At 43.6% G+C, this 10,341-nt stretch overlaps 2 protein-coding genes across 2 annotated transcripts in view; both read left to right on the top strand.

Annotated features, from left to right (window-relative positions):
- The first annotated feature begins 609 nt into the window (after positions 1 to 609).
- Positions 610 to 7,430, top strand: rbm44 (RNA binding motif protein 44). The gene is given in 19 exon segments (XM_041950971.1): positions 610 to 624; positions 799 to 937; positions 1,825 to 2,015; positions 2,168 to 2,364; positions 2,748 to 3,162; positions 3,232 to 3,293; positions 3,380 to 3,428; positions 3,430 to 3,539; positions 3,688 to 3,853; positions 3,968 to 4,002; positions 4,119 to 4,185; positions 4,334 to 4,439; positions 4,534 to 4,662; positions 4,770 to 4,837; positions 5,065 to 5,138; positions 5,352 to 5,573; positions 6,157 to 6,426; positions 7,005 to 7,141; positions 7,228 to 7,430. Coding segments are annotated over 19 exon segments (2,655 nt in total).
- itgb5 (integrin, beta 5) overlaps positions 7,152 to 10,341 on the top strand; it is a 40,823-nt gene continuing 37,633 nt past the window's right edge. Inside the window, exons 1-4 of the mRNA XM_041950720.1 lie at positions 7,152 to 7,737; positions 8,596 to 8,681; positions 8,841 to 9,048; positions 9,175 to 9,424. Coding sequence (XP_041806654.1) covers positions 7,659 to 7,737; positions 8,596 to 8,681; positions 8,841 to 9,048; positions 9,175 to 9,424 — 623 coding nt within the window. The 5' untranslated portion in view covers positions 7,152 to 7,658. The remainder of the gene's footprint in view (positions 7,738 to 8,595; positions 8,682 to 8,840; positions 9,049 to 9,174; positions 9,425 to 10,341) is intronic.

Genomic DNA, 10,341 nt, shown 5'->3' with positions numbered 1-10,341 from the left:
TTAAATTCACCATTTCTTTTTTATTGTTTCTGTCCTATATTCTCTTTAGAATATGCTCTGTTCTGATTTTCTGAAACTGTTTTTATCAGTGAGCAGTGCTGGCCTTGTGTTGTTTGGTCAGTATATTCATCTACTTTACAATATCTGAAATAATAAAACCTAGACAACAATCATTATGATTAGAAAAGTGGAAATGTTAAAAGTGATTTAGACCGACCACAGCAGTATTTTTTTTTATCTACATTTTTATCTAGTTTTGAAAGAAATGTCTAATTTGGCAGAAGATCTTTGTTTTGTGCTACTACTCTGTGTGGCTGTGTGAGTTGTGTTTAGTGCTTTGACTAAATGAACCACGTTTTAAACTGCTAGGCGCTCTTGAACAAACGTTGGCTGGAGATGAGATGTTCCTGCTCCTGATGCGCTCGCTCAGGCCCTCTCAACGCCACGCGACCCCCAGCAGGCAGCAATCACTGGCAGCTTGTGTCAAGGCAGCTAGCTAGGCGCTAGCTAGCTAACATAGCCAACGACACCAAAGGAGCAACAAACGACATCACAGCTGAAACTACTGTCCGGTTTAATACATTTTCATTTTTTGTAAAAACAGTCAAAATGACAACGCGGCAGGTAAGCGTTTAAAATTGAGGTTAAATGAAATGAATAAAGGTAGGTCGTTTGTAAATTTCAGACATTTGTTTATCCATAGCTAGCTAACGGAGTCTCGCTGTGCCGCTCACATTTTCTCGATCCCAACTGCTGCTCATTTAAATTTTTGGAAAACCCGACCTGTGCCGTTTTCAGACCGCGTGGCCGGGCTTTCCACCATCGTTACACTACGGGGTGCCTGTGCCGAGGCCATCGTACTGGACTGGGGACTATGCAGGCGTGCCGGTGGGGATGCCTCGTTTGCACCGTACAGCGATGGAGATGCCAATTCAAAGTAAGTTAGCTACAAAGTCAGTAAGATATTGCTTTTAAAACGAAAATGTCTGTAAACAGTATTTTCAGCGGTGTAAAAAAAACCTCTGTTTTCCGAAAACTAACTAGCTTGCTCCACCTATAAAGTGACGGTGGTGCAACTGCAGGGGACTTTGAATGTGTACCGTCGTTGTTTCTGGGTGGGCTGTAGATGTCAGTTAACCTTTAACTGCGTAAAAATCCCGTTTGTGACATTCAGCTGTCAGACTGGCTGCATTGCTATGTTGATTATCCTATAAATAAATGCTGTGTACAAATCCAACAGTGACTGTTTTTATTTTCAAACCATGCAGATAACACCGGAGGCACCAGTCCTGCCCAGCAAGCCATGACATCCCACAAGCGTCGGTATGTGTCACAGTGATAGCACGCTGCAGTAAAATGAGTTCAGGCTTTATCCTTTCACAGTGATTTACAGTTCAAACTCTTCTGTTCTCAGATCGAGAATGTCAGGAGCAAAGACGTGCAGATGTGGTAATGTGCAAGTCTCATTCACTGCTCGTGATATAGTTTTGCTTTTCATTTAAGAGCTAAATATGTAATTTTAAAGAAATAAACATCCTATATTCAGATTTGCTCTGACATGAGTTTGTCCCAGGTGCTGTAGTTCAGGTCAAACGTCCTGTGTTTGGGGACTTCACAGTGAGTCATCAGTTTGCCAAACAGGAAATGGGGCTACTTCTCCAAACCCCTTTAAATGACAACACAGCACACAGACGCTTTGTCTGGAAAGCTGTAGCTTCATCCACTTTCTTTCAGTCATTCTCTCAGGCTTTCAGTTCCATTAAAACCCAGGTTTCATAGTTAAGCTTCAACTTTACAGTTTTGTTTATTTGCTCCTCCTGCAAGAAATGCCCCGTGCACCCCAAGAGATGCTTCCCAGTAATGAGAGGGAGACTGTAACCCTGCTTGGCTGTAGCAGCAGTTGGGATAGGTCACAAAAACATCCACATGAGAAGATCTGCCATTCCAAACTCCACCTGCAAGACAGCTTCCAAACGACCTTCTACAGCCCCATCACACAGGATCCAAAGCACAAAGTGAAGCAGTGTATTGTATGTATATATTGTATAAGAGCTGAAGTGATAACACTACTATAGTCTTTAACTGCTGCTGTTGTTGTTTTTTTTGGCAAAAGGATGAATAATACAGGATTATAGGATTTATTTTGAAGGCTTCACCTCTGTTCCAGCTGAACGAAGTGAGGCCATCATGGCACGTGAATAGCAGCACAGCTGTTTGCATGGATCGAGCAGCCCTGATGAGCTTCTCTGTGGACATGGAGCAGGAAAGACGCAGAGAGTGGGCAAAGCCTGAACTCAGGAGCCAGACTGCAATGACACAAAACCAGACTGCTGACTTCAAATATGCTGAAGTCAGTCCATTACAGTGAGTATGCATTTTATGGTCAACACAGTACGTAATTTATGCATTTCTTGCATCTTAACCAGGTGAAAGTGTACTTTTTGTTGTATTTTACATATACATATGTGGAAAATTGTCAATGTAATTCATCAGTTTCAGAACTAGTCTAAAAGTCATTTCTAGATCAAACTGGGCAAAATAAATTTAGCTGCGAAAGATATTTCACTTCACTCTGTAGTTAAATGGCTTTAATTAAGGACGTCAGTCATTACATGTCTTTAAAGAATTTGATCTGTTCACATGTAAGGGGAAATTTTTTAATGAAACTTTCAAGTCTGCTGTATTTAGTTTAATTTCAGTGTACAAGAAGAATTTGTGCTGATATTTTACACATTGTCATGTTACAGGTCAACAACTGAGAAGGTGTCTTCTTCTGTAGACACTGTGGCTGATGAGGCTAGCTTAAGCTTTGAAGATCAGAGTGACAACTTCCACAGCATCATGGAGGATGATAAGAGCATACTTGTCTGTCTGGAAAGCAAAGATGTGAAGGCACATAACAGTGGGGTTCACTCAGGTCCAGTCACCACTAACAGTGAGGTAGCCAGCAGTGAGAACTTGAAGTCTGATCAGTCTGTCATCAAGAAGAACACTGCAGAAAAGTACACCTCCCCAATACCCTGCGTTATGACCTGTGACATCATGGCTGGCACTGAGCTGGCACTGTGCATGACAGCCTTCACCCAGACTGAAGATCCAAAAACATCTGATATGAACGTCATTACTGAAGTCCACATGGCAGATCTGGACTATATCGCTGAGGTAAGGTCTTAACCAGGGAGCAATCATTATAGTAGCTCCAGCAAACACAACCTCTTTTTACCATTTCAGGAATTTAACAAACTGAAGGCAGCTGAAGGGGAACTGAGAGAGCAAAAAGAGAACATGAACAGGTAAGTATCCAGTACACACAGTCCTACATTAGAGTTGCCCCCAAGGAATTTCTTCAACAGTAGAACTAATATCTTTAATTATACAGATTGGGTTGTAAATTGAGACAGGAATGTGATTATATATATATATATATAGCATGCTCAGCAAGCAGAGCTGTGCCTCCTGGCCCTGTAGTACAGTATGTGCAGACAGCACTGCTGGAGACTCTATATACCTCTGCTTGAGGAGACAACAATATTGATCAGGTTTTATCTGGTTTAACCTTGACTTAGTCATTCACTGTGACAATTAATGGCCATAATATATCTATCCAGATGTATTTTTGTAAATGCATAAGGAGGCCAGCTGTTTAGGGTGGCTAGTATTTACTATTATTATTCCCCCCTCTTGTAGGCCAAAGAACCTTCCTGCAGACATTTTAAATGTTCTGCAAAAACTGGAATCTGATTATACTCAGATGAGGGATGAGATCCTAGCAGGGGTTCCACTGGAGCAACTTGAGCCTCTGTCTGTTGACTCTGAGAAGACGACCACAGGAGCAAGTTACATCCCTGCACAGGTGAGACTCAGTCTACTAAGCCATTAATCTCTGAATACTTCAGACTGTAGGTGGTTTCATGTTTTCATCAAAGCTGCAACAGTAATGGTCTAATTCTTCATTGTTGCTGTTCAGATCATTGGTGATGTGCTGGGAAGTGTTCCATCTTGGTATGTCAACACATGCTGTGCATGCATGTGTGTCTGATGTAGTTCAATTTCAACAGCTGTGCAGACAGGGCATTTGACTTTCTAGACACTGTGATACTTTATTTCCTGTTCCCAAGGAGCTCCCAGGAGCAACATTATGTTTTAGGTGAATCCAATGAAAGTCAAAGCAGAAATACCTGCCAGGTATGCTCGCACCTTGAGATGTCAAAGAAGAGCAAAACCAAATCCTTGAGCAGCGTGGTGCTTTATTTCTGCTCTTTGAACCTAATTTGGCATTTAGTCCTGGTCAGTTTGACAAGCTTTAGCTTTTGGCTGATTTCTTTCCAAGCAGAGTCAGAGAAAAGAGCAGACCAGGAGAGCAGGGGGAGATGTCCCGTTTGTCACCCAGGATGGAGACGCTATTCATAATGCAAACAAGCAAGAAGAAAAACAGACACGTAAGCCAAAGAATCCTTCTCACATTTTCAAGTTATTCCCTTGGGAAATAGTTAATCTAAAGAATAGATGTGCCGTTCTTTGTGTGGACGGCAGCTGCCGTCAAAGAGCTCAACAGAAGCGAGGTGTGGTATGATGCTGAAGAGGACCTGGAGTCTGCAGGACCTGCAGTAGCTGCCGAGATGGGACAGGACCCAACAGTGATCACAGAAGATAAGAACAATGGTAAGTAGTCAATTTCTCAGTGTAACTAAACCACTATAGCTGCAGATATAGACATTTTGAATTAATTTGGGATGAGATCCTCTGTAGTGAATTTGTTTTTATTACAGAATCGGCCAGTGAGGAGGCCAAGAGCTCACTACTCTGTGTTTCCAACCTGCCCTGTAATGTGACAGAGGTGTGTTTGTCAATTTCTGCTGACTGCTCAAACAGTAACAGTCATGTGAATAAGTATTGTTATAGTTGTCAAATGTAATTCAATATTAGTATATGCTGGAAATGTTAAATAGCAAGTCAGATTTTGTAATGTTTATATTTTTACCTTAATGCATTTTCTAGTTGTATGTATAGTTGTATGTAACCAGCAGATGGCAGTACAGGCTCTAAAACTTTTGTCTTTGCCAGAGTGACTTGACACTGTGGTTTGAGAAATACCATGCCTCTGAAGTCAGCATCTCTGCTTTAAAGAATGATTTGAGGTGAGCTACTGCTCGGCTATCTGAGGACATCTGTTGTAAAACACATTAATTAGCATTAACAGTAAATGTTGTTCAGCTTTGCCTGACTGTATGTAGGTTTTACAAAGTCATCATTCATCAGCATCACTCAGCAAAGTCAAACTCTTCACACTGCTATTGAAGCAACAAGTTCGAATGTGAAAAACAGCAACAACTGCCAGTCTCCTTCTCTAGAGTTGCCATAGTGGTGACAAGGGGACGTCAGTCTGCTGAGGCTGCAGTGAGAGAGCTTAACGGCTGCAGCATGCAAGGCCATACTTTACATGTGCAGCACGTCAGTGGAACCATTGGTGGTAGCCACAGTCAGGCCTTCACCTCCATCAGTGGGCGTGAGTCTTCACAGGGTGCCACCAAACCACAAACCTCCAAGACTGAACCCAGCGGCGCTGAGAGAAAGGTGAGAGTATGAGGAGGAAGAGTCTGGTGTTAGTACTTCAGTCTGTCCAGAAAATCAGGACAGTTTTAAAAGATGTACTGACAGTGTGGATTTAGTGAAGCCGTGACCCCTGACTCTTTCTGTGACAAACCAAATGTAATTAACAGTAACAATCTGTATATCTGAATGTACAACAATAATCAATTTATCTTTTTAATGCATTGTCAAGTAAAGTCAAACGTTCTCAGATTTCAGCATCTCAAGTGTGACTTTGCACCTTTCCTTTGTTACATATTAAAGTGGTCTGAGTATTTTTAGCTTTGGGACTGTAGCTCAGATGAAACATTGAGAATATGACCTTGGATTGTAAAAACATTTTGTAGACAAAATGTTTATTTGGATTTATCAAAATAATCGTCAGACTAATACTGAAAAAATCTACAACAGTTTCAATTTGAAAATAGAGATCTATTTTCAAATTGAATGGGTTTGTAGATTAGTCTATTTATTTGACATAATCCTGGAAATGTAAACAGTTGTGTGTTTTATTCTTTGGGAATGATTGATTTCTCTTTGTCAAGAAAAATCTCTCTGTCCTCTCTGGCTGATAACTCAGTCAGTGCTCTGCTCCAGCATCAGGACCAGGAAGGTAGTCTCCACCTCCCCCACAGCAAAGGGCACCTATGTGCCCCAACACTTTGGCACCATGGGCAGCTTTGATACGTTGATGGCCGAGCTGATGCAGCGCCACCCAGATGTTGTAAGGCAGAGGATTGTGGATGCTCTGATAGAGCTGAATACCAAACATCAGGGCGTCCTCTGCAGCCTGCCCCTCAGCACCATCAGGGAGATGACTTCTGAGCTTCTGACCAGGCGAGCAAGTGCCACACAGTTATGAGGAAGCAGTGCTCAGCACTTCAATGTCTTTCTCGTTGATTTGATTTGTGATTTGTTTGATTGGGATTGAACTTCCAAAGTTGAAAGTTTGGCTTCACACAATCCCACCCCCGGCCAGTTCTTTGGTAGTTAAATTAGATTTAAAAATATGTTGTTGTTTTTTTCTCAGATTGCTTACAGTTGTATGTATAGCAGCTTTATTTGTGTCTAATTTCTTAATAAAAAAAAAAAAAAATAAACTGGCATTGAAATATTTTTCTTAGTTGTGTTCAGTGTGACTCCCTCTGTGTTTGACTTGAGGCCTTTCTTTGATTTATAGTCCTAATGGGATTAATAAAGGGTGTGAAGGTAAACACCAACCACTGGGAGAGGAGCAAAGGGGGCGATGATGAGACCTGAACACTGAATCTTCAGTCAGGAAGTACAACCATGAGAAGGTGGCTCCCTTTGACCCACAGAGTGGGGTGGGCTGGATTACATGCAGTCCTGTTGTGCTACCGTCGAGCCCAGCAACAGATCAGTGACCCCTGGCAGTTCCCTGAACCCACCACTAGGTGTCCGCACCCACTGCAGGCGCGCTCAGCGGGTGTCGGCCGTCATATGGCGTTCAGCCCGGAGAGGAGCGGGTTAATGTTCGTAGCTGCGAGTGGGCGGAGAGTCCAGCTGGGACGCAAACGGCACAGCGCCACAAGTAACACAAATCTGGGAAAGAAAACTACTCTCGGAGTTGAATACCTACATTTGTTTATCTATCGGACCTCTGTGATTCTCTTCCAGTTCACCTTCGAACAGCTTTTGGACCGCATCGGAACGAGAACTACCGAGAACCCGATGGAGAAGTTTGTGAGTTGCTGGCAGCTATGTGTGAAGTAGTCAAGACGTGGAAGTTCGAGGCGTCCGGACTCAGATACTCAGCGGAGTCGAGTTCAAGGAGCAGATCAACAGGAGCGTGTGGAGCGGCCGCGGGCTGCACTCTGTGAAGACATGGGAACAGGGCTCTGCCTCTCCACGGATCCTGCGTTATGAGCACAGTTTAAGCGCTTCGGTGGAGCTGAGATGGTCTAAGCCCGCTTCATTACATTTGCACAGATCAACAGGACTGAATCCAATGAGCGGCCTGGAGGAGAAGGAGCACATCGGTGTCAGCTGCTAGTAAATCTAGAGATCTGGTGTTTCACAAAGCGTTGGTAAACACGCCGGGTGGCAGCATGTGGAGCCCGGGGACGTGGATGTGGAGAGCGGCTCTGTGCTGCATGCTCGTGGAAACGTTTCTGCACAGCGCTAGAGGTAAGACAAAGCACGCTTGTCTGCTTTGCAGTGCCATCAGCCTGTTTTTGCAATAACATCACAGTGAGCCAGTGTTTGGTGCGCGCGCACTCACACACACACACACACACACGCGCACGCACGCAGAGTGTAGAGCTACTGTAGACTGGAAGCACATGGAGGAGAGAAACAGTCAACACTGGGTTGGCTGTGTTTTCAGTCAGTGCTGTTTACAGTGGAGAGAAATGGCTCTGAGAAGTAGAAATACTATATATGTGTGTGTATATGTCTCTTCTTTAAATCCGCCTGCTTGGAAACAAAGGAACTGTATAATACACCACCCACACAGACTCACAGGTCTCTGCACGCACGAAGGAATACAGCAATTAATCAAATGCCAACAATGTCGAAGGTGTCATCAATGTGTATCACAGACACTTCACATTGGCTGACCTGAAAGCAGAAACTCTCTCAAAGTCATGCTTACTTCCTGCAGGTTCGAGCTCATCATCATTAGCACTGTGCCAGAGCAGTGCAGCTGTGAGCTTTGTTTCATTGGCCCACATTTACATTCTCAGATGTCTTCGACATTTTGTCTCCCTCATTTAAATATAGATAGAAGTGCTTGAAACATCCTATAATATAATTTACTTCAATGCTGCACCATAAACTACAGCTTCCGACATCACTGTAGAGCTGAGGAAACACCTCTCAGACACACTGCCGACAAAAGCAACAACAGAAAGTGCGTTGGATTACATTACTGTGCACGGGGGCTCTGTTTTTCAGCTCCCTAACTTGAAGTCCTTATAGAAATATTCCATTCCAGTCTTGTACTGTAACTGTCCCTGTCTGTGATCCTTTCCCACCTCTTCTCAGGTCTCAACATGTGCATGAGTGGCAGTGCTACATCCTGTGAAGAATGCCTCCTGATTCACCCCAGTTGCGCCTGGTGCGCACAAGAGGTAGAGATTACCTGCTTCATTATTTTATTATGGTGCACACGGTCCACAGAGATGAAAAATGATTGTAGGCCACACATGTCTTAACATTTCAAGCCTGGATTATTTCCCCCTGAGTTCCAACAATCAGTCATGTGAGGAATGTGGCTTTCCGTCCCTTAGGATTTTGGGAGGGGGCGGACGCTGACATCAAGGTGTGATTTTAGCCAAAACTTGCAGAAGAGGGGCTGCGATGTGCAGTTCATTGAGTACCCCACCAGCAGCATTTCTGTCCTGAAGAACATGCCCCTGAGTTCTAAAGGGTCTGGGTGGACCCAGTATGATGTCATCCAGATTATGCCTCAGAAGATCTCTCTCAGCCTGCGGCCAGGTGAGTATGTATACAGAGAAGGCACCGTTTAAAACGATTTTTTAAATAAATAACACATGGCTCCCTTCCTTGAGGATGTTTCTGTGAGTAAACCAGCTGACATAGTCTGTCCACCTGCCCATCCAGGAGACCAGACGTGGTTTGGGCTGCAGGTGCGGCAGGTGGAGGACTACCCAGTGGATCTCTACTACCTGATGGACCTCTCTCTTTCCATGAAAGATGATCTGGACACCATTCGTAACTTGGGCACCAAACTGGCCCAGGAGATGGGCAAGCTCACCAGCAACTTCAGGCTGGGCTTTGGTTCCTTTGTGGACAAAAACATGTCCCCCTTCTCTTACACAGCACCTAAGTATCAGGAGAATCCATGCAACGGGTGGGTAATGGCAGCAGGATTACACATATTTAAATTGGATGGTGCTTTGGTGGGTTTTGGATTAATATTCTAACGGTTAGATTAACATTAAAGGTATGTCAGCCCAATTCAAATGAGCCCTACTAAGAAACAGTAGATTGATACAACACTGTGTGTGAGCTTAAGAACTCAGGAAATCCTGAAAAAATAATCTACTGTCACCCACATCTTTTATTTTTACACATTCATGAATCATGTATAGGTAGATATCCTGAGATTTTTCATATTTGATAAAGGAGAGTGAATAAACAGTTCTTCAAAATGGGCCCTCTACTCAGGGTTGTTGATGAGGGCAAACTGAAAGGGAGCAGAACAGATAGCGGTCAAAAGCTGTGGCACACGATGTTTGCCCTGGAGGTGAGACTGCACTGCACTAACTCAGCGCCTGCCATCGCGCATCACTTCCTATCTAGGTTATGGCTTTGTGTGTGTGTGTGTGTGTGTGTGTGTGTGTGTGTGTGTGTGTGTGTGTGTGTGTGTGTGTGTGTGTGTGTGTGTGTGTGTGTGTGTGTGTGTGTCACATAGGTTGAAGCACAGCAGGAAAATATTTAAAGGGATAGATAACATTTTGACCCCTAAGCCACCCTGCTCACTTCTGCTGCTCCTCGCCCCATTTATACAAGACGAGAAAGCAGCCTGCATTTAGTTCCACTGGATCTTGAAGAATGTCTGATTCAACATTTAAAGCCAGTAGCAAAGCAAACTGAACCACTGATGACCCCTTAAAAATGTTCAGGAATGTTGTACAAATCAGTCAGCTGTATCATGTTTTTGTAAATGTCATGAGTTAGTACAGATAAATCATGTTTTGCTCCTTTGAATATTGTCCAAATGTGACTTTCAGAGTCAATATCTGTATCTCCACCTGTCTTTCACCC

Source organism: Chelmon rostratus, chromosome 13, assembly GCF_017976325.1.
Source record: "Chelmon rostratus isolate fCheRos1 chromosome 13, fCheRos1.pri, whole genome shotgun sequence".
In the NCBI taxonomy this organism is placed as follows: Eukaryota; Metazoa; Chordata; class Actinopteri; order Chaetodontiformes; family Chaetodontidae; genus Chelmon; species Chelmon rostratus.
Note: the sequence above shows the minus strand (reverse complement) of the source record. Positions and strands in the feature narration are given on the sequence as shown.